Here is a 21601-nt window from a genome sequence, read left to right as displayed (position 1 = left end):
CAGAAAAAGGTGAAGGGGCACGAGAGCTGGGGCTTAGAAAATGATACCTCACAGCGAAGGCCTCTCTGCCTTCCTACCTTCTGTCTCTCACCTATTCTCCCTTGAGGCAACCTATAGAAACTAGAATTTCTCTTCTCTAGGTCATAGAAACCAGAACCCTTCATTCCCAAAGCCAACCATAAAACCTAAAAATATTACTCTAACTTTTCCCACCTATCTCTGTAAGACTAAAGATACTCTCTGATCTGCCTTGTTTAATAATAGATCATAAGCTCCACCCCCCATTTCAGAAAAGGTCCTGCCCCACACTTGGGAGGAAGAAAGGCTACAATTAAAGTGCCAAGAAGAACCTGAAAAACAGTCTTAGCAATTTTCCCTGCCTTAGTTTGTTACTATGAGAGCATATCCTTTTCGTGCAATCATATTGCTACATGGTTGTCTGTGCTTCTGCTAACCTAAGCATAAAATGTTATAGGATGTTGGCCATAGGCCATTTATGATGGGCAGGAAGGGATCATCCCTTGTTTTATCCCTACACAATCACATCTGGAAGGTCACTACTGAAGCTATTTGCTGCAGAACAATCAATTCATCACCTACCATTTTGTTATCTTACTCTGTCTCTTGAAGGCTGAGTAATATAACATCCTGATCCTGAGCCTGTTATTTAATGCAACCACCTCTGGGAAGTATTGCACCTGAGGTCACTATTTTGAAAGGACCAATGAATAGCCATTTGTGAGAATGGAGCATAGACATGGAGGTGGTAGGTAGGGTGAGACTGCCAAAGGCAAAGATTAAATCAATGAGGGGGATAGTAGGAAGTTACCAACTTTTTCTTTCCTTCCAATTTAGCCAATGACTGTTTAGGTTCAGGAGGAAATCTGTCATTCTCTCAAGTGTTCATAGGTTGTTTTTCAACTTTCATGCAAAGTTTTCTACTTATCATTTGTATTAAAGTCATAACATGCAAGCCTCCCATTCAATCCTGCACAGAACGGAACTGGAGGAATACGTGCCCTACATGTGTTATACTTTGTGTGAAATTCAATTGCCTGTTTCAGTATTTTTGTTTGTTTGGGATAGCTTAACATCTTTTTTTTTTCTTTTCATTTATTTCTTGCTATTAAATTAGATGAAATGCTTTGTGTGATAACTGGTCCATAGTGAATGGTTAGTAAGTATCCTCCCTGGGGTCAATATATTTTTGCTTTTTCATTATGATACTGACACACAAAAAGTGCCGAAAACATACATTTATACTTAATAAATAACTAGAATGTGAAGACCTATGGAATCTCACTCAACAGCACCAAGAGACTGCACATTGCTGACATTCCAGAAACCCATACCAATCACAGAGGTCACACTCTTCCTAGAGGTAAGTGCTACTCCAACTTCTACGATTCTTTTGGCTTTTCTCTCTTCTAAGATGTGCAATTGCTTGGCTTTTTTAGATAGATAGATGATAGATAGATAGAATCTACATTCCTATATTCCCAATCAACGTAATCTAGTTCTTCCTCTTCCTGAGATGTATAAGTAGAATTACACTGTGTGCCCAATTTCACCCTCAAGGTGGTCAGTTACCACAGCAGTTGTTGTCTCTGCTGCCTGGTGTTCCAGGATATGTAGATAACACAATTTCATTCCATTTTCTTACTCATAGATACAGGAGTGTAGAAGTAACTTTTCCATTACTGGGAAAAAATATCCAGCCCCCATACAACTTAATGGTTGTATGGGAGAAGAGGTTAATGTTTTGAGAAGATTCAATCTATAGTCAGCTGACTCAAAGGCAGAAAGGGCGTAGTGGAAGGGCCAGGGTGGAGGAAAACTGCTCAACCCATGGCAGTCAGGAAGCAGAGAGAGAAGGGAGGGCCGGGACAAGAGTACCCCCTTCCAGCTCACGTCTCCAGTGACCTCCAGCCAGGCCTCACCTCCCAACAGCACATTCAGTGTGAACTCAGCAAAAGGTGAGTCCACTGATGAGCAGAGCTCCACCAGGCTCTAACCACCCTGCACACACATGAGAACTCTGTGGGATATTTAAGTCTAATCCATTATAGTAAGTGAATTCTAGATTCTGGTTTTTGTTAACAATGGTGCTATCCTTGCTGACTATGCCTCTGGGTGCACCAGTTCATGAGCATCTCTGACGTAGAGCAATACTGATGACTGGAAATGCCACTGAGTCATGTGTGCAGATCATCAACTTTCAACTTTGGTCACATGAATCCTTTGGTTTTGTCAAAGTAGTCATTTCAGTTTATACTCCCACCACTAATGAATAAGAAGTCCTATTGTTCCACATCCTCACCGACACTTCCTAATTTCTGTCATTTGGGAACAGAGTACAGTGATATCTCTTTGTGATTCTTAATTTTTTTTCTCCTTGAGGTTTAATTGGTAAAACTCTTACTACTGGGTTTGGGAAGCCCTTTGTATGTGTATTGCCCTGAGTCCAAGATCTTTAAAATTTAAATAGGAATTTTATTACTTGGTCTCTGGTGTTCTGGTATTAATCATACCAAATGTTTTATGTCATACTGATAAGTATTGGCAAAAGAAATTCATTCATTGAAAATCAATTTAAAGCTATATATCTCATGCATTTTGTCTTACTCAAGCTTCCAAATGACTACTGGGTCTGATGTTGTTATCTGTACTTTACAAATAAGGAAATGGAGACTCAGGGGTTATAAAATTTACCCTAAAGCAAACACTCTGCTTTTCTAAGTATAATAAAGCCACAGAACTGGAACTCAACCCATGTTTGTATGTCTCTACTCAAAGGTTGTGAAATCTTTCCAGAAATCATATTTCCTCCCCAAAACATAGCCTGTGCAGTGGCAAAGTAATGTTTATTGTTCTTTAGTAATTATTGTTACCAAAAACTGTATCAAGAGAGGGTCAATGGTAGCCTGGTTAATATGACTAATTAATCATTGCATCCCTAGGCCAGTTTTTCCTTTAAAACTCCAAAATCCAGAACACACATATTTAAACAAATGAAGGAGTCTTTGATATTTGGAAGGATTTCCTTTGTGGGAGTAATTTGTGGCACATTTTAGTCACACGTTTCATTTTCAGCCTGTGACAAGTTCTGGTGCAATGGGTAGAGCTATAGAATATTAAATGACAGCCAGAAGTAAAAGTAACAAAGATGAGAGTGATACAAACTATACTCTAAGAGACACAGCTTATATAGGTAATCATGTTATTAGGGCATGCAACAAATTCAAACAATAGACACTTTAAAAATTAATTTCAACCCAATTAAAGAATAAACATCAAGCAAACCTCTAAAAATTATTAAGTTAATGATACCCCCAACTCTAAAGTTCTAGTAAGAAGCCTATAAATGCTGCAGATACCGAAATAATTTTCAAATAATAAAATTAACCAAAAACAAAGACTTAGGTATGACACTGTCCAAAATGCTAAGAATAACTTGCAGCACAAGAGTAGCATTCTGTGTGTGACTCTCCCCTTGCCTCCAGTATCTTTTCTTTGCAGTTCTGGGGATCAGTCCTGGGTGTTTGTGTATGTTAGGCAAGTATTCTATCATACAACTATGTCCCCAGCCCTTTCTCTCTAGCATCTTTACAAAATGCCCTTTCAATGTAATCTTCTCAATGATACGGACACATATTAGCAGTATGTACCTTTTTCACCAACAACTTTAAACTTTATGTCTGCAGATATGTCTCACATTTATCTTACACCATGGAAACAGACAGTCAAAACAATTTTATTACCTAGTTCTATACATTTCACACACATTCTGACGTTCATTATTTTTTACTGTACTTCAAGAGACAATTGCTTGCTAGCAGAAGTGCTAGCACAGCATGTACTTTTTAATTGTCAATATACCACCATCCTCTCCTGAGCCACCAATTGGCTACAAAGATTTAAAGGTTCAGTGATTATAGGACTTAAATGATTTTAACCCCTTTAAATTTGGAAACCCTTTAAATCCCATTATCTCTGCAGCCACTGAGAATCTGAAAATCAGCTTGGCCTTTTCTAGCTCCAGGTCTAAGGATTACAGAGTTTTAAAGCACACAAATGCCTTTCTGAAGTTCTATAAAGAGCTGGCCCCAACCAGTTGACCTACAGGAAATAAAGCTAGCCAGTTCCCCAGCTGGTAGGTGCTGATCAGAATTTCTAAATACAAAGATAAGTGTGTTATGCCACAAACCACCAGGAAAACAGGTAATTGCTTCCTGGACTCCATATGGAGCCAGTGAATTGGAAGATTTGATGTAGGAGGGGCAGCAGATTTTAGACATGTGAGACTGTAAGTGTCTAAGATGAGAAAACAGAAGATGCTGTCAGAGACTCAAAGAAACTCTCCAGACAGAGGGAGTAATTCAGTGAGTTGAAGGCCATCTTGTTCCTAAAGCAAAGTTGTTACCATGGATACCCTCTGAATCCTAGGTAACCCTCGGAGGTCTTACCTCTTGTGTCCTCACATTGATGTATCCATAGTGAGTTCGAAGGGGGCGCCTGTATGTATAGGAGAATGGTATCCACTTTGTTCCAGGTTGTCCAAAGCAGTTTAGTAGCAATGGGAAATTCACTTCGTTTATAAGGCGCACAACCAGCAGGAAAAGGAACGCTGCTATGAAGCTCACCGCAATCACAGATTTTCTCTACAAACATTAAAAAAAAAAAAAAAAAAAGAATGACTTTCAACTGGAAGCAGTCACAGAGGGGAGGTTCTTTTATCCCTCTCTCTTTTTCTTTCACAGGAGGAAAGGATTTGTCATTTAGGATATTTCACTTGGAGAAGGAAAATAATAATTTGGTGACCAGGTTGCCTTTGTGTGTTGGGCCTCTTGAGAATTGGCAAAGCAGTCATCTTGAACCTGTCTCTACTCTGTCACCACTAACTACCACCCTTCCTTACTTCCCTATTTTGCTTGCCACTCCTATTCAGTTTGGAAAACCAAAGTAAGATACTCCCAAGGATGGGAAGCCATTTCAAATTACTCAATCTCCTCCCTACCACGGTCCTGTCCTCCCCAACCCCTTCACCCTAATGGTGGTAAGAGGACTTATCACTCCCAAACGACTTTGAAGGCATACCGATCGTACTTTTTAACCATGTCATTATTTATGTGACTTTTCCTCCATGAAATTGAGAGTTCCTGAAGAACTGGGATTCTAGTATGTACTGCATCATAATTATTCTCTGGATCCCAAGCAACTTAATATAGTACAAGCTTGTACATAGTATAAGCACTCAACAAACACTTGAGTGAAATAAATGAATGAACGTGTTTTTCACATTCTTGTACACAGTGTCACTATCACTCCTGCTATTTTTGTGCCTAGCACCTCCTATGGGCAGAAAACTCTACCTGTGCTAAAGAATGTTTAAAAGTAAGATTCAAAATCCTAACAACAGAAGCAGAAAAAATTTGATGCCGAGCAGCATAAGAGCATTTCCCTAAATGTGCTGCTATGAAGGAAAAGCAGGAGCAACCTCACCTGATTGGGGTGAGAGCAAGGAGAAATGTACTTGAGATTGAACTTGATAAAATGGATGAATTTTAGATGGTAGGAATGTATGAGCAGAACTAACTTTCTAGTTAGAAGAAAGAGACAAGTGAGGAAAATCTAGAAGCAGAAATGATGTATTGCTGCAGATACCAAGCTAGGAAGTCCCGACCAAGATTCCTAGGTGATGGGAAGTCAAAACCATTGTTTGCTTGTTTGTTTGTTTTGTTCTGCTAGAGGTGGCTGTTACAAATTATAATCAAACATCAGTAGCAAAGATGCCTTGTAGCAGAGAGAGAATAAAGATAAGTAGTGATTAGTTAGAAGACTAAAACAATTGCCTGGCCCAGGGATTTAGCTCAGTGGTTCCGGCGCCTGCCTTGCAAACGCAAGGTCCCGAGTTCAATCCCTGGTACCAAAAAAAATAAAAATGAAACAATTGCTTAGGGCAGAGGCAATGAGGATGGAAACTAGGGCAGAAAAAGGGGAAACAAGACAGGAGAGACTCAAGTTGGTTAAAGGAATAGAACTGGGTTACCATGGGACCCTTATGTCCATCAGGCAACAAATTTTAAAGATGATGTAGACCTTGAGCCCAAGTGACTGCCATCATCCCGGTCTTAACAGGAAGAACCAGAGTAGTCCAAGCAGGAATTTATCAGTGACAGAGCTCTTGGTTTTCTAGGCTGCTGGTTTTCAGGAACTGTCAGGTCATCCTAGTGGAGCCATCCTGGAGACAGGAGCAAGAGGAAAGAGCAACGCTGAGCAGCCTTGTCTTGGAGGGCAGGGGGAAGACCTAGTGATGACCAGTGACCTGTTCTTTCATGAAGCTGTGCTTGACTGATGAGTCCTCCTCACTCTGAAGGAAAACCAAACAACTTTCCAGAAAATAACTGAACCCTTTGTGGTCGCTGTTGTGTTTTGTGTTTACCAACACAACGTTTGAGGTAGAATTAGCTTCATTTTCCTCCTCATGGAATCTCCCAAGGAAGAAAAGGAACTCAAACACGGTCCCTATTTCTTCCCTAGACAGGGATTACAGCCTCTGTCCGGGCAGTGGGACCAGAATCCAAGTCCCACACACCTGAAGAAAGCCTTCATTCTCACTTGGCTCCTGTACTTTGTAAAACCCGCATTCCTCCATCTAGCCAGCCTAATTTTCTAATCTCCTGGAAGTCCCCTGAGCTCTGCCTTCTCAGAACCCCTTATCTCACCACTAACTACCACAACCTTCCCTCATTTAACCTTCTAATCATGAAAAACCGTTTTAATTTGCTCCTCTGTGGAATCATTATGTCCACAACACTGCAATGTGTCAAGGTAACAGCTTAAATAAGGTGAGGGATCTTACAAGTTTAAAGGGACATAGACCAGACAGATGGCTAAATAAAAGCAAAAAGGCTAGTCACCCATTAAGCAAACAGGTAAGGACCCCCCGCCCCCACCCAGTCACCTGTTACAAAGCAGCAGCTTGCTTTGAAGGGGACCCAGATGGAACCTGTGCTGGTGTCTCCAGAGCCCAGCACAGCTCTCTGGCTCTCTGCGTTTCTGCCATGCCTTGCGTGGCTGGGGGTTTGGGGACAAAGGCCTGGAGGGCCTTTCTGAACCTGCTGGTGGCGAGTAGTGACGCATACATAATGCATACACGAAAGGAACGTAAATCAACCCTTTTGAGAGAGACTTCAAAGCAGAATGAAAGCACAGTTGGAAAAGCCTGCTCCCTAGAAATGCATGTCTGCCTCCTACATTCTACCAAAGGGAACCAAGCACTGGGCACAGAGGGTGGGGAGCGGCTGAGGTGGAAGCCAGGCGCCGGGCCCTTTGTGCGCCCCGCAGAGCTGGGTTCTGCAGTGGGCAGTGGTGCTGCTTTCCCAGCTCAGACCTGCTGCCAAGCTTCTGTGGCACTGCCTGGACTCGTGCCCTTTTTCATGTTTCCATATTCTTGCTTAGTGTGAACACAGTCTCATTGTGCTGATGATACCTTGACATTTCACTAGAAAAGACAGAACTTGAGGCTGGGCATACAGCCCAGTGGCAGAGTGCTTGTCTGATATGGACAAGGCCCTGGGTTCAACCCCCAGGGTTGGGGGGGAATATCTATATATAGATATATATATATATATAACTTTGAGTACATTCTATGCACCACACGGTGGCAAGGACAACAGATCTCAATATAAGTGTGCATTCTCCTAGCAGTCACTTCTGCCAGATTATAACCTTAGGCAACTACAGTGTCAACCATGGATAAGGCTCTTAGAAGTCTACTCACAACTAAGTGCAGAGAGAGAAAGCGAGAGAGACAGACAGAAAGACAGTGAGAGAGACACAGAGAGACAGAGGCAGAGAGAGACAGAGACAGAGACAGACAGAGACAGAGAGAGAGAATGTGTGTGTTTGTGGAGTGAGGTAGGAGGTGGAGAAGTGAACAGGACACAGACAAGTGACCTACATGGATGTATTCACACCTTCAAGTCACAGTTGTTAACTGAGTCTATACTTAGTGCTGAAAAACAGAAGATTAAGGACTGAACACAGAAATAAAACCATATAAGAAAGGCTACACTTCCAGAGTCACAAGTTAGTGCGGCCAGCAGGAAACAGAGAAGTATAATACCCCGTGTGAAAATGAAGTTAGGGATCTGTGGATTCCAGAGCAAGGGTGGGTCTGGGGCTGTGGGAGGGATGATTGTGGGAATGTTTGTCTGAGTGAAGGGAGTTAGCAAAATGAAGATGGGAAACACATTCCAGACAGGAGAAAGAGCAATCTGACAGGCCATAAAATGATCAGAAACTTTCACGTCATTTGGTAAAAAGGGAACATAGACTATGTAGTAGGAAATGATGCTGACAGAGTTCAAATCATAAAACAAAACCAATCAGCCAAATACACTGAGATGCAATTATCTATCCTATCTACTTTACATTAGGGCAATGAAAGAAAAAATGCTTCAAAGTCCTATGTTTCATAATTCTAAAATACTCTTCACTTTCTTATTCAGTGAAGTATGCATCAATCACTTCATTTTATTTGAAACTGCCATTCAACACATCACATTGTCTTGTTTTCTGTTATTTGACTTATCCCATCAATTAATTTGTGCCATTAGTGGTTTGTTCTAGTAACAGTTTTGAATCCATCAAAACTCAGAAAATTGTAATACTATCTGTTTTACATTTATGTTCCAAGTCTAACAATTCGCTTATGGAAGTGATCAATGCAGCCTTTGTGGAAGTAGTCAGAGTATCCTTTAGACGCAACAACAACCATTAGGGTAGAGAAAACAAAAACGACTCCTTGTCAATTTATAATGCATAAGACTTGGCTCAACAAATTTTTCATACTGCAAAAAAGCAGACATAAACTTAATAAACAGTCATTTCCCTAAGATCAGAAGCAAGAACATTATGATGATAGAATGGGTGGAAAATACAAAGAACAGTCCAGGCATAGGGAGTACTTGACAAACAGAAGATATTATTGTATAACTGATAATTGTTAGGTCCTTGATGAATAATAGCCAGTGAGTGAGCATTCATTGGTCCATGTAAAATCCATGATAAGAACAAGAGAGATCTCTTTCCCAAATATTCCAAGCAGCTGCAAACCCTTGAACTGTTCACTGCAACTTATCCAGAGGAGCTCTGGAAGAATATCACTGTGACCAGATGGATCTGCTGAATTGCTTTAAGGAAAGTTTTCTCCTTCTTTGTTCTTCATTTGGGGTAAGTCTGAACAGGCCTTTAACAGCTGAGACATTTAGAATCTAATCCCCTCTGTGCTGAAAAAATATGCATCAAAAATGTGACATCCCAGTTGCTTGCTCTTTAGAGTTGGAACACAACTTATCAGACTTTATAGCAGAAATGCCTATTTCAAAATAAGACCCACAGAGAATTCATGATATGGGGAGCAAACAAAATTGCAGTGATTTTGACTTAGAAAATTTGCAAGCAATATTAATTTATACATGTTTTCATTCTTTTTAAAACAGAATTAGTCATTAGCCACAGAATAAAGACATTATGAATCCAGTCTGTCACTAGATTATTTTTAAATTTGTTTTTTTGTAATTGATAAGCAACAGTATAAAGGTGTTTTTCTATTAAATGACACTATATAATGACTTTAAGTAGTTGCTTACAAGGGTAAATGGTGTCAACTTTTGTCCACATAGTGTCATTTATCCAATAATAAATTTGAAATATAATGTCAAATGGACATATTTATAGCAGTGTCAATCCCCTTATACACTAATGAGCTCCTACTCATTGTTTATTTGTAATCTTTTCACATATCAGTTCTTCCCTCATATGAGAAATCATATAATTAATATAGATCTACAATGTGGCATTGGCCAAGCTTCAACTTTCACACTTCCTGAATTATACAATTAATCTTCTTTCCATTTGTATAAAGATGAGTTAGTAAGCTCAGAGTATATAAAGAAAATCCTTTGTTTTTTTTTTAGCTGTTGAATCAACAATTTGTTTGGATCTTGCTTACTCAACTATGACTCTGGGAAAAGCTCACTCATTTTTTGTAGAGCAGTGGGCAGCAAAGGAAGGTAACAGAAAAGTGAGCGGTCCTGGTGGGTCCAGTCTAGGAAGGACCTTACCAGGGATGGTGTGGGCAGAATAGCTGGTGATAGAATCATTGAGACTATCACGAAGAGAATAGTGGAAATCAAATAAGATCAATACGGGAGGATGGCTAGCATGTGAAAATTTAGAATCAGAAGTCTAAAGATGAGATGGATAGGACCAGGGTTGATTTGGAAACTTCGCTCCAAAGAGATATAGACAGTGACGGAGAGGTGGGAAAGCCTTTTCAAGAAAGACAGTATCAAGAACAACAATGGACCATTTCACCAGATATCACTTACAGACATTGCATTTTCTGCATGGAAATAGCAATTATTGCTGTCAGAGATTATCTTTTCTTCTTGTAGGGGCATCTGGCAGGGAAATAAAGTCAAGATAGAGTTTAAACATACATGAATAATCATAGCAATTTTAAATGAATATTTAATGAGTGTTATCACAGAGAAATACTTATATAATCCCCATTTCCCAGACAAAGAAATAAAGGCATAGAGAAATTGAGTGACTTGCTGAAGATCACAGATCAAGGAAATAATAAAGACAAGAATGGAACTCAGATATTCTGACTCTAGAGCCCATGAATGAACTAAGTTGTTGTTATTCATACCAATGGAATGCTCTTATAGAGCTGGTTCAGAAATTTTAAAAGCTGGTACCAGCCCTATGCAGGTTTTATAATGTGGTCTGTCAATAAACAAAATACCTAATTCACATGGAAAATTAAGAGACTGATGTGAAACATGGTAAATACTTCGAAATCAGTAATTGTGGACAAATTTAATTCATTTTGCCTACATCTGGCTTTATTCCCAGTATTAAAAAGACAGCTACAGGGTACTCTTGGTTAGCACTCAGGGAAAACATAGCAATTATTTTTTCCCTTTCTACTAGAGAATATCAGGTACCCTTTGCTTTATTGTAGGTAGTTTGTAGGCACCAACGTGATGGCATTGGTCTTCCTTCCTTTCTCCACAATCCGTGACCCTTTTATTCAGTGAAGACACCGCTAAACAAACTGTTTAGTGGTTTTGTAAGAAAAGAAAAGCATCAAAATAATAGAACATCGTCAATGTGGTAATCTAGGCTAAAAATCTGTAACACATGTCGTCCGATCACCTTCAGACATGGATACAGTCGATAAGAATTACAACAAACAAAAATCAAGGAAATAGTGATCTCATGGGCACCATTATCATAAATTCTTCTATGGCACAGCCAGTCCTAGAGAAAAATCATAGATGGCCAAAATCTCCTCAGGGATTTTTCCCCAAAGGAGGTTTCCTATGGTTATAAGCATTATAAAGAAGTTCTAATTACCATAAACACTTATGAGCTCATCAGATGACATGATAAAGATCTCACTGAACTTTCCAGTACCTATATTAAAATGATGAAAAATTTCCATGAGGTTTTAATATGCTGATACATTTGCTTCTTTTGTTTTGAGTGGTGGCTTTAGCTCTTCCTGACCTGACTGAATTGTTAAACCACTGCAATATCACATGAAAATAATCATAGATACATTTGCTGAGTTCCTTTCAGTTAAATTATGAATAAGAAGTTTATTTCATTTTGCCTGTTCATCTTTATCATATTGCCTCAGCATATGCCTTTGTTTTTCCGTACTGGGGATCCAACTCAGGACCTTGCACTTGTGAGGCAGATGTGGCACCACTGAGCTACATCCTCGGCCCACTATGCCCTTTCTTATAGCAGGAGGGAACCCAAGTTCTTCAGAAACACATGATAGAGCTGAAGATTGATGTGGAACATGAACAGTGAAAGATCCAGCTGGATTGATGGACTCACAGATATTTAAGCCAAAGGGTTAGTTCTAATCATGAAACAAACACCAGAGACTGGGGCAGATGGCCCCGAAGAAGGTATTTTTATTTTGATTAAATCTTTCTTCTTATGAGAAAAAATAAGCTCCAGCCACCTGTTGCCCTCACTCAGCTCCCGCCTCTGTGGCCCTGGCATTCTGTTGTGGGAAAAGAGGTGCTGATTAACTAGGGAGCGTGAAGGTAACCAGGTAACCCAACCAGAGGCTCTCCTGTCCTCAGCCATCTTGGTCTTCACTGGTCTTACTTAGCTGGCTGCTGCAAACATCTGCTTGCCCTGTTTTTAACCTTCAAGAGATAAGTCTGCCTCTTGAAACCCAATTCTTACTTCATGGTATTCGGGACACAGAAGTAGAGCACAAGTGTAAATCCAGATGATACCTAGTGTCACTGGAGAGGGAGTTGTGCCTAGAGCTTTCATACTGATGACACTGGCTTTGTTGGGACAATGATGATGACATCAAGCGGGGCCTCTAATTTTTATGTGAATCTGCACGACCTTACACTATACAGGATTTATCTTTTCAGAAAACTTTCAGACCAAGCACTGTCTGTGAATCTCTGTCATGAGGTGATATAAGAAGGGAAGGATGTTTGCTTTGAAAGTCTCCTCTCCCTTCTCTCCCTTTCACGTCCCCCATGTCTCAAGCTTGAGCCCTCATCATTCTCCAGAGGCCCTCTGCTACCTGGATCCTTCGATCTTTTTCACCTCCTCCATGGACCCTGCTGTTTTTCGCCATCCCTATCTGAACAAGTTCAAGTGTTTCCTCCTTCAAACTCTCTTCATTCCTCCCCAGCTTCCGGTGCATTGATGGAAGTGGGATGGAGTGAGGTGGATGGAAAGAAGAAGGGAAAAACAAAGAGAAAGGAGGGAGAAAAGATGGAAGGAAAGATTTTCCTTTAATTTGGTCTCTGAAAAAAATCTGGGGATGTAAACAAAGTCTGAGAACCAAGCACCAAGCATAGTGTCTCAAACTTAGAAGTAAATATCTGCAGAAAAACAAAAGAATGAAGGAGAGAAAGAAAAAGGAAGGACAGAGGGACTACATATTATTCTCTTCTAAATATAAAAGCTAACCTACCTGAAAAGGCTATAATTGTCAGGAACATATGCTATCTATAAAGGGGAAACCCCTACAAATTATTCTTTTCTTTGTCTCTTCACTGGGAGATTTCTTTGCAGATTTAATGCGGCAGGTAAAAGGCGGGGACAGTCTAGGATTCAGACCATGAAGTGAAGTTGGAAGACTTGAGTGTTTCTTAAACTGGACTTTTCACTGAGAAACTGCTTTGAAGTTCCTGAGAGAATTCATAAATCTGAATGGCGGTAAACCAGTAAACCTGCTTAGAGCAACGTTTTTTATATGGCACATAATGAAGACTTACAGGAATTCACATTTTTAAAAAAAATCAACTCTTGTCTGAGGATGATAACACTTAAGGCTAGAATCTCATATCATGGAATGACAAGAGTACCTTGTCCTCCTGACAAGGACAATGGGCCATTTTCTAAGGGGAGGGGACCTGCAGCGGTCTGCTTTGTGCTCAGCACGTGTCATGCACTGTGCCAAGTGTTTTACAGAAATGGAAACAGATTTTCACACGGAGCCTGCCTTTGCACTCACGGTGACCGAGTTACACTAAAGAGTCAATATGTGTAGCGTTGGCCACGCGGCTTAGCCTTTTCGTGCCTCTACTTTCTCATCTGGAATTGGAGAAATTAATAATATCTATTATTTGATTATTAAATGAGTTACTAATTTTAAAGAGGCTGCCTCACAAAAGGAACATGCTAAGCAAATGTGACCTTTTACTGGTGTTTTGGCATCTCATCAACTGTAAGACAACATGAATTGATAGTCACACTGTCTACTACCTACATATGCTAAGAAAGAAAAATAAGATGGAGAGCCTGAGAACAGACCTGTGCAAAAAGCAAAAATAGCAAACACTGATTCTCTCCAAGTTTGAATATTCCAGAAATAAAGCTGCCATTCAGAAAAGCAGGGCAAGAAAAGATAGAGGAAAAATAATTCTCCTTGAGAATGTGAACCCTAAGCAGGCACCCATGCAGGTTTTCGATATATTTACATCACTAGTATGGCTTTAACTGGTCTCAGGTTGGCAGTGGCCCCATGTGGCCATCTGCACTGACACCAACTTTCTCTGGAAGAGTTTAACTTGTTGCAGGCTGATGAGGGCTTCGAGGTGGTGTTGAACATAAGGCAGACCCCACACTCAGGTAAGTGAAAAGGGGAGAAATACCTCTACAATCAATGAACCACCGCGATGTTATCATTGTAGCCTCAGCACCACTACCCTCATTGTCTCTAAGAATAAAGAAAATCAGCGGTGGTAACTGGACTCCATTAAACATTATGCGTCATCCAATGGCCTAAAGAAGGCATAAACATGAGTCCATCAGGAAAGGACAACAAAGAGTCCTGGACCTGCCCAAGACATTGGACTTTACCAGTGTCGATGATCCCCTTGGGGATTTTTTCCTTCCTGTTGAGGTTGCTCCAGTAAAAAACAAAAAAAAAACCCCAAAAAACAAAACCCTTCTTTTTTCTGAACATAGTTTAGGCATGGGCACAGGCAAGCATATCCCACCCCCACCCCATGCACAGAAATGAACCGTGGTACCTCCTAGCATCTCTCTCAGGAACAAATACTATTCTCTCTTTGTAGGTCAAAGTTGAACCTTAGCAAAGGAATGCATACATATTAAACAGTTTTTGCTGAAACACAGGCAGCTTTTGCCAGAGCACAGGTCTCATGGTGATAATAAATATTACTGTGCCAAGAACACTTGAATTTCTAAGTAGGACAATTTTCCTATCAATTCTGGATTTAATATTGCATTGGCAGTAATTTGAATTGCTCATACAACATAAAGCATATTAGTTTATTACTTAGAGTCTCCCGTGCTAGAATAGCAAAGGCAGAAAGATCTCCATTGTTAAACAAGAGCTCACATGTACAAAGTTGGTTATCAGCGAGTCTCTGATATCCTTTTTAAGACCACCCCACTAGTCAAGGCCGCGTTGTAATAGCTTACTAGCCATCTGGTCAAAGGTCCTCGCAGCAACCTGAGTTCAGTAGTCAAATCCAAACTAAGGGCCACCCCCTGCCTGCGTACTCTGTTCTTTAGCTGCACCATCCCTCTGAGGAGCTGCCCTGAAAGTTACTTTAGAGCCCTGAGAATCAAAATCTTACCTATAGGATCTGAATATCTTAATTTTCTTTGACTCTGGTTCCCCATCTTTAAAATCACAGAGACATTATGAAAATCAGATAATGCAATAACACCGAAAGGGCCTCCAGTATACCCCAGCATCTGGCAGGCAGTTAGTAATCATTAATCTCTTTCTTTTAATCCATAGACCACATTACCTACACATGCTATTCTTCATGGAACATCTTTCCTTTCCTTTTTCTCTCTCAACTATACTTAGCCTTCAAGGCCAAATTCAAATGCCATCTTCTCTGTGAAACTATCCTGCCCCTCTATAAAGATTCTAAAGCACTTCATTCTTACCAAAGCTTACTTTGTACCATGCAGTAATTATATAATTATCAATCAACCTTCACCATTCAAGCAAATTCAGCAAATCTATAGCTTGATAAACTCCACCTTTTCCTCAGACAGACATTGCTGATCACAGAACCATTTACTTCGAGTCAGAATACAACTTCAGAGTCATTTTAACACAAATTCCAAGCACTACTGGTACCAAGCAACTCATCACTTAGCATTTAAAAAGTAGCAGCTTAAGGCTCTGAGGCTATTTCTCAGTAAGTCTACAAGTCAGACTGTTGGCCTTTGTATGCCGTGGTTTCCTCATCCATATATCTTGAGAATCCCTGATGACTCCTAAATCTACTGGTTTTGTAAAAATGAGCCAGGGACCTCCATGGGCCAGAGCTGGTGTCAGCAACAAGGAAAGGTCACCGCACAGCTCTGCACATGGCTCCTACTCTGAGTCCAGGCCCATTTCTTACCACAGAGTTAGGTAAGCCTGCAGACATTCACGCATGAGGCCAGTGTCTATGTAATTGAAATAGAAATGGGGTGAGGATTTGTGATCTTTCAACTTGGCAGATAGCAGCTGCCACTTACCAAAGCCTACCTGATTGCAGCTATTTTGCACCTGCTGAGAAAAAGTTCGCAGAAAAAGAGATTATTTCTCTTATTAACCCTTGGAGGAGAGAAAGCCTCTATATTCAGTTGTACAGACTAGATCGGATTCAGTCTCATGTGCAAGTGAACACTGATGGGTTAACCATACAACTGCCACTAGGCCCTGGCACTCAGCAAGGGAACTTTAAACATCCACTGAGCCAGTGTGTTGAAAACTTGCAATTTTACTGGAAATGGCACCCCAAAAGCAAAAATCCACAGAATTCTCATTCTCTGTGTATTTCTTAAAAAAAAAGGGGAAAAAATCTGTTTTTCTATCTTATATAGGACAGCATGAAGATGAAAACTTCTCTGGAGACTGTTGATTCCATAAGTCAAATATTCAGATTTATTCAGTCAACATTATCATGAAAATATATACCAGCTAGCTCCCCAGGAAGGGATTACCAATAAATACCTGTGAAGGAACACAAACTATTTCTTCAAATTTGAAAAAACATTCAGTTGGCAGGAGGCTAGTTAGTGGTAGATCTTAGTCTTTTTAACTAAACTTCAGCTTTGGTGCTCAGCACACTCAATGGGTTCCACCTTGCTGGGCATTTTTCTTGTGTAGAATGAGGTCTCAGTGACTGACTCTGACAACCCTTAGTGCTTTCCACTCCCACCCAGGCACCCTGAACCATAGTTGTGCAGCTCGCTTCACTGTTGCAATGACCTTCCAGACTGAAACCCTCAAGACCGGAAGCTGTTTTGTTCACTAATGCCTCACCACCCAGACTTAGAAAACACAGAATCTGGAACACATTGGTAGGCCTGAATGGAACCTGCTTAAACCGCAGATCTAACACCCTGGCTGCAGCAAGAAGAGATAGGCCATCTGCACACCATCTTCTTTCTCCAGCCCCTAACCACCAATTCACCCAGTGATGCTTGGAAAACACATCATCCACACTCACTTGAAAACAGCGTTCACCAAACTCGTTAGGTAATTTTCCAAAGTGTGAAATTGGCCCATATTCTTAACATAGTTTGACATTTTTCATGAGTTTTATTTTTAGGTGATATTCTGCAAATCAGGCTTTGCCCCTTTTTGACAAAGCATTTTTTTTCCTGAGGAAAATAGATGAGCAGTTCAGCAAGACAGGGCAGCTTTTATCTGAAAAAAAATCTGCCTTTCAGCAGAGCAGACAATGCTAGCAAAACGGAGGCAAACACACAATATTTCCTATATGTGAATTGTGTGCCTCTTTTTTTCCTGTGGGACGTGCAAGTGGCAAGATAGTTTATTCCCATGTGGTGCTGATAGTGGGTCCTGAGTACTTCTGAATACATCACTTTTATTGCCTTTTATATTGAATTACTGTAAAAGAAAAAATACTTTCGTGAGAATTCAAAATCAAAATACTTGAAGAGCTTTTAGGCTCTACCTCCAGGACATAAAGAAAAGCTTAAGAAAACAAACAATTCTGGGAAGGGATACCAGACACCATTCCCAGTGAGAGAAGGCCCCTTCTCTGAAAAGGAGATATTATTAAATATTTATGCTGACTTTCAGGGAAACTGCAAGTGCTCCATCTGGGATATAGGCCCTCTGGTTCCTGTCCTGCTGCTACAGAATTTGCCATGCAATGGATAGAATTTGCCTGGGTGCTTTGGCCTGGAACATTTCAGCACTGCCTGGTCCTTCTCAAGTTTGGTTTATGATACTTCCTAATAGCATATTTCACCAAAAGTCTCTCTTCTCCACTGTCCATTCATCATAAGGACTCATGTTCAATATACATCACTTCTCAGTTCTCTGGGTAAATTTTTAGTATATTTCCACTTCTTTCCATATAATCAAGAATTCCACCAACCACAATATGTTATTTCAAGTAAACAAAAACTCTTTCCTGTAATATGCTGGTTTTAACTCTTTTGGGGAAGATACCTAGAAAAGGTCAAATAGAATTTCTATTTTTAGTTTTTTGAGGAATCTCCACACTGATTTCCTTACATGTGCACCCATTTTTATAGCGGCATAATTTATAATAGCTAGATCTTGGAAACAGCATATACATGTCCATCTACAGATGCATGGATAAGGAAAATACGTTTATATACAATGGAATACTACTCTGCTATAAAGACAGATAAAAGAGGCATTTTTAGGTAAATGGCTACAACTTGAGGACATAATGTTAAGTGAAATGAGTAAGACACAAGATAAATATCTCCTGGTTTCTCTTATATGAGAAAGTCAGAAACTATATATGCAAATGAAAAGCAAAACAGAAGACAGATTAATAGGATGTAGGCAGAAGCTCAAATAATTCCCCAAATTACCTATTCTATTGTTAAAAAAATATATATATATGCTAATTTGTTTCATTTATACTACTAGTTTTTCTTAGTTCATGGAAAGGAATGTTTTATGTTATTATTTGTTTCTTCTTTGTAAGAGAGAATCTTTTTTGTCTATGTCTTGTACTTTGAGTAATTGCTTTGAAAATAATGATATACAGTATACTATTATTATCCTTTTGTTATGAAATTTTCATTTTTGCATAAAATTAAAAAAATTAAATTAAAAAAGAATTCTTTCCACGCAAACAAGAATTGCACAAACTAAGATATGTTACTTCAAGCCGATCTATTCCCAGCTGGTCACTTCCTCTTCAGGGGACTGGAAGCTGTCTGTGTGGTACAGCCCAAGCATCTTGGCTGACAAAAAGCCCGTTCATAGGGTAGGGGATTTAGCTCAGTGGTTTCGCTGCCTGCTGCACAAGTGCAAGGACCTGAGTTCAATCCTTGGTACCAAAAAAATAAAAGCCCCTTCATGACCTCACCTCTGATGATTTCCACAGCCTCATCTCTCAGGTTCCCCAAACCCAGACCCCTGCTTTAGCCATAGCAAGGTTCTCGTGATTCTTGACAAACGCCCTGCTTTTTGATCACCTCATGCATTTGTACAGGTTGAGTATCTTTTATTGGAAATCCTCGAGACCACAAGTGTTTCAGACTTTGCAGTTTTGTGGATTTTGGAATATTTACATAGGCTTTACCAGTTGAGCAACTCTAGTTCAAAAATTCAAAGTCCAAACTGCTCCAAAATCTAAAGCTTTTTAAGGATCGTGTTATCATGTTGGCATTGAATTTTTAATTTTATACCATTTTGGATTTTGAATTTTTGGACTGGGGATGTTCAACCTGTCTAGTTTTTGTATGCAAAATTTCAGTTTTGGAGGAAAAATAATCTATCTTTAGACTAGAAAACTTCCTCTCTTCACTAATAGCTCCTCTAGCCTTTCTATTTATGGGGAAGTAAATTACTACTCAGGTAGATGTGAGTCGGTAGACAGGGCAGAACAAATTGTCTATATATATTTTTTCATATATAATAGTAAAATCATCCTATAATAGTAATACCATCAAGTATACCCCTGATATGTTTCTGGAATTGCTCAAAGATATTATCTCATACTTAATAATGTAAAGATTCAAATCAGACTTGTTACATATCAAGGGTTACCCTGTATTCACAGGGTCACACAGCTGTCTACTCCAGTGAACTGTAATGCCTAGGGGAAGGACCGCGTCTGATACCCTTGACCCTGGAAACTCATTTCTGAGCACATATTGGATATGTGAAAAATGTTGGCAAATTAATTAATTGTTGGTAAATAAATTAAATGAAAATAATTTGCCCTTATTTTTCTTGGTTTCTAAAAAAAGAAATTGTGAGTGGAAATTAAGATGTTTGTGTGATATATATATATATATCTTTTGATATTCTGTTTTAATCATTTTCAAGAGGCAGTATAGTCAAAAGAAAGATAATTGGAGATAAGAGAAACTAGATTCTAATCTCAGCTCCACCCTGGACAAATTAGTTCTTCTCTACAAACTTCACAATATTAAAACAGAGATCAAAAACGTCTGTTCCTCACAAATTTACGGGGCTTAACTGATAAGACCTATAAAAGTCCCTTCCTTTGTTGGTTCAAGTTCTACTAAAGCATTGACTGATGTTGATAGTCAATTAAACCTCATGTTCACGGTTCATTATTAGTAAAACACTGTCTTGGGTGTTTTGGGTTTCTAAGGGAAGGCATGCTCTGCAAATTGGGTAAAAAGAAAGAGAAAACTGAATTTCCTACATATGAAAAGCTACAGGAGTTTGAAAACTGGCAAACAGGAAGAGAAAAGTCATAGAAAAAAAAGAAGTCCAAGAAAGAATGGACAAGCCAGGGCCTGAGCAGGGTAGTCAAAAAGACATTTCTTTGAAAAGAAAAGAGAACCAACATCTGAGCTTTTGTTGTCTAGAGTTACGACAGTTCTCAAAGCATTTCTTTGCATGAAAATTATTTTCTCCTCACAACCAACCAACAACACACACACACAGTTTTATACTTTTTTCCACCAGTTTACTTTGTTTTCCAGGCTTTCATCTTCTTTCTCAAATCTCTCCTCTCTGGACCCTACCTTAGTGGGGTAACCATGGATATTACAGAAGCCTAGATTTGTCCCCTAGGCAAGCAAACTTTTTCTCTCTGAACTTGTCTGGAAAATGAGACTAGTAACCTGTCACTTCTCAGACTAACAGAGAGGGCTGAATGAAGTATAGTAATATGCACAAAAGAATTCTGAGCATGCACTGGGTCCCTAAACATACTACTCTCACTGAAAACACTTTTTTAGCTGAAAACACTTAACAAAGTCAACATATGCAGCTGGCCATGGTGGCACGTGCCTGTAATCCCAGCACTCTGGAAGGCTAAGGCTGGAAGATCACAAGTTTGAGCCCAGTCGGGACTCTCTAGCAACTTAATGAGATACAGTACTGGTCCCAAAGTAAAAAACAAAAAGGGCTGGGGATCGAGCTCAGTGCAAAGGCCATGGGTTCAGTCCTCAGTCCTGGGAGGAAAAAATGAAAGTCCCAGAAGATCATGTGACCTTTTGTTTCTAAGAAGCAAATGGTAAAATTCCCATGTGAATGTCATATGGAAGAGTCCATCCTTACACTAGAAAAAAAAACATTTTATTAAGAATGAGAAAGTATTGTACACATCTTGTTAATACAACTTTTACTTTCTAGCTTCTTTGCATAGTTATTTGCTTTTTCATAATTTACTGCTCTTTGTCCAAAAGTACAAGTATATAAGTGGTCAAATTTGTGTCTCCAGGTCTTTTTTCTCATGAAGGCTCTTGTGCCACATAAACCTTGAATTAAATAAATTCGTATGTTTTTCTCCTATCGATCTGTCTTACATCAATATTACTTTCAGGAACAGCAGGGAAAAAGCTCAAAAAGATAGAGATAAATTTGTATCTTCCTTACATATATTATGTATCTAGCACACAGTGAGTCCCATTAAATGTCTATTCCACTCACAACTCCGTACACTTTCTCTATTTATCCTTCAACATGGATGGAAACAAGTTATAAATACTGATGATAAAGAAATAATGTACAAGAGGGCAAGCCTTTGTCTATTGCCAAGAGTCCCCTCACCCCGCC

At 39.6% G+C, this 21601-nt stretch overlaps 1 protein-coding gene across 5 annotated transcripts in view; it reads right to left on the bottom strand.

The window, feature by feature from the left end:
• St6galnac3 (ST6 N-acetylgalactosaminide alpha-2,6-sialyltransferase 3) overlaps positions 1-21601 on the bottom strand; it is a 523837-nt gene that overhangs the window by 292355 nt on the left and 209881 nt on the right. For 4 of the 5 annotated variants that reach the window (XR_015451934.1, XR_015451935.1, XM_021255510.2 and 1 more), the window contains exon 2: positions 4467-4661. Coding sequence is in view for 3 of the 5 variants with exons in the window: in XM_021255510.2 (XP_021111169.1) it covers positions 4467-4661 (195 nt within the window). In the remaining 2 variants the exon portion in view is untranslated. Of the gene's footprint in view, positions 1-4466; positions 4662-6049; positions 6237-21601 lie in introns of those variants that run through there. The other variant, XM_087212921.1, reaches the window with a different exon arrangement.

This window comes from Heterocephalus glaber, unplaced genomic scaffold (assembly GCF_053883595.1).
Source record: "Heterocephalus glaber isolate CG9 unplaced genomic scaffold, H.glaber_assembly_v1.0 deba00001442, whole genome shotgun sequence".
NCBI classification, from domain to species: Eukaryota; Metazoa; Chordata; class Mammalia; order Rodentia; family Bathyergidae; genus Heterocephalus; species Heterocephalus glaber.
This window is presented reverse-complemented; position numbering and strand designations above follow the sequence as displayed.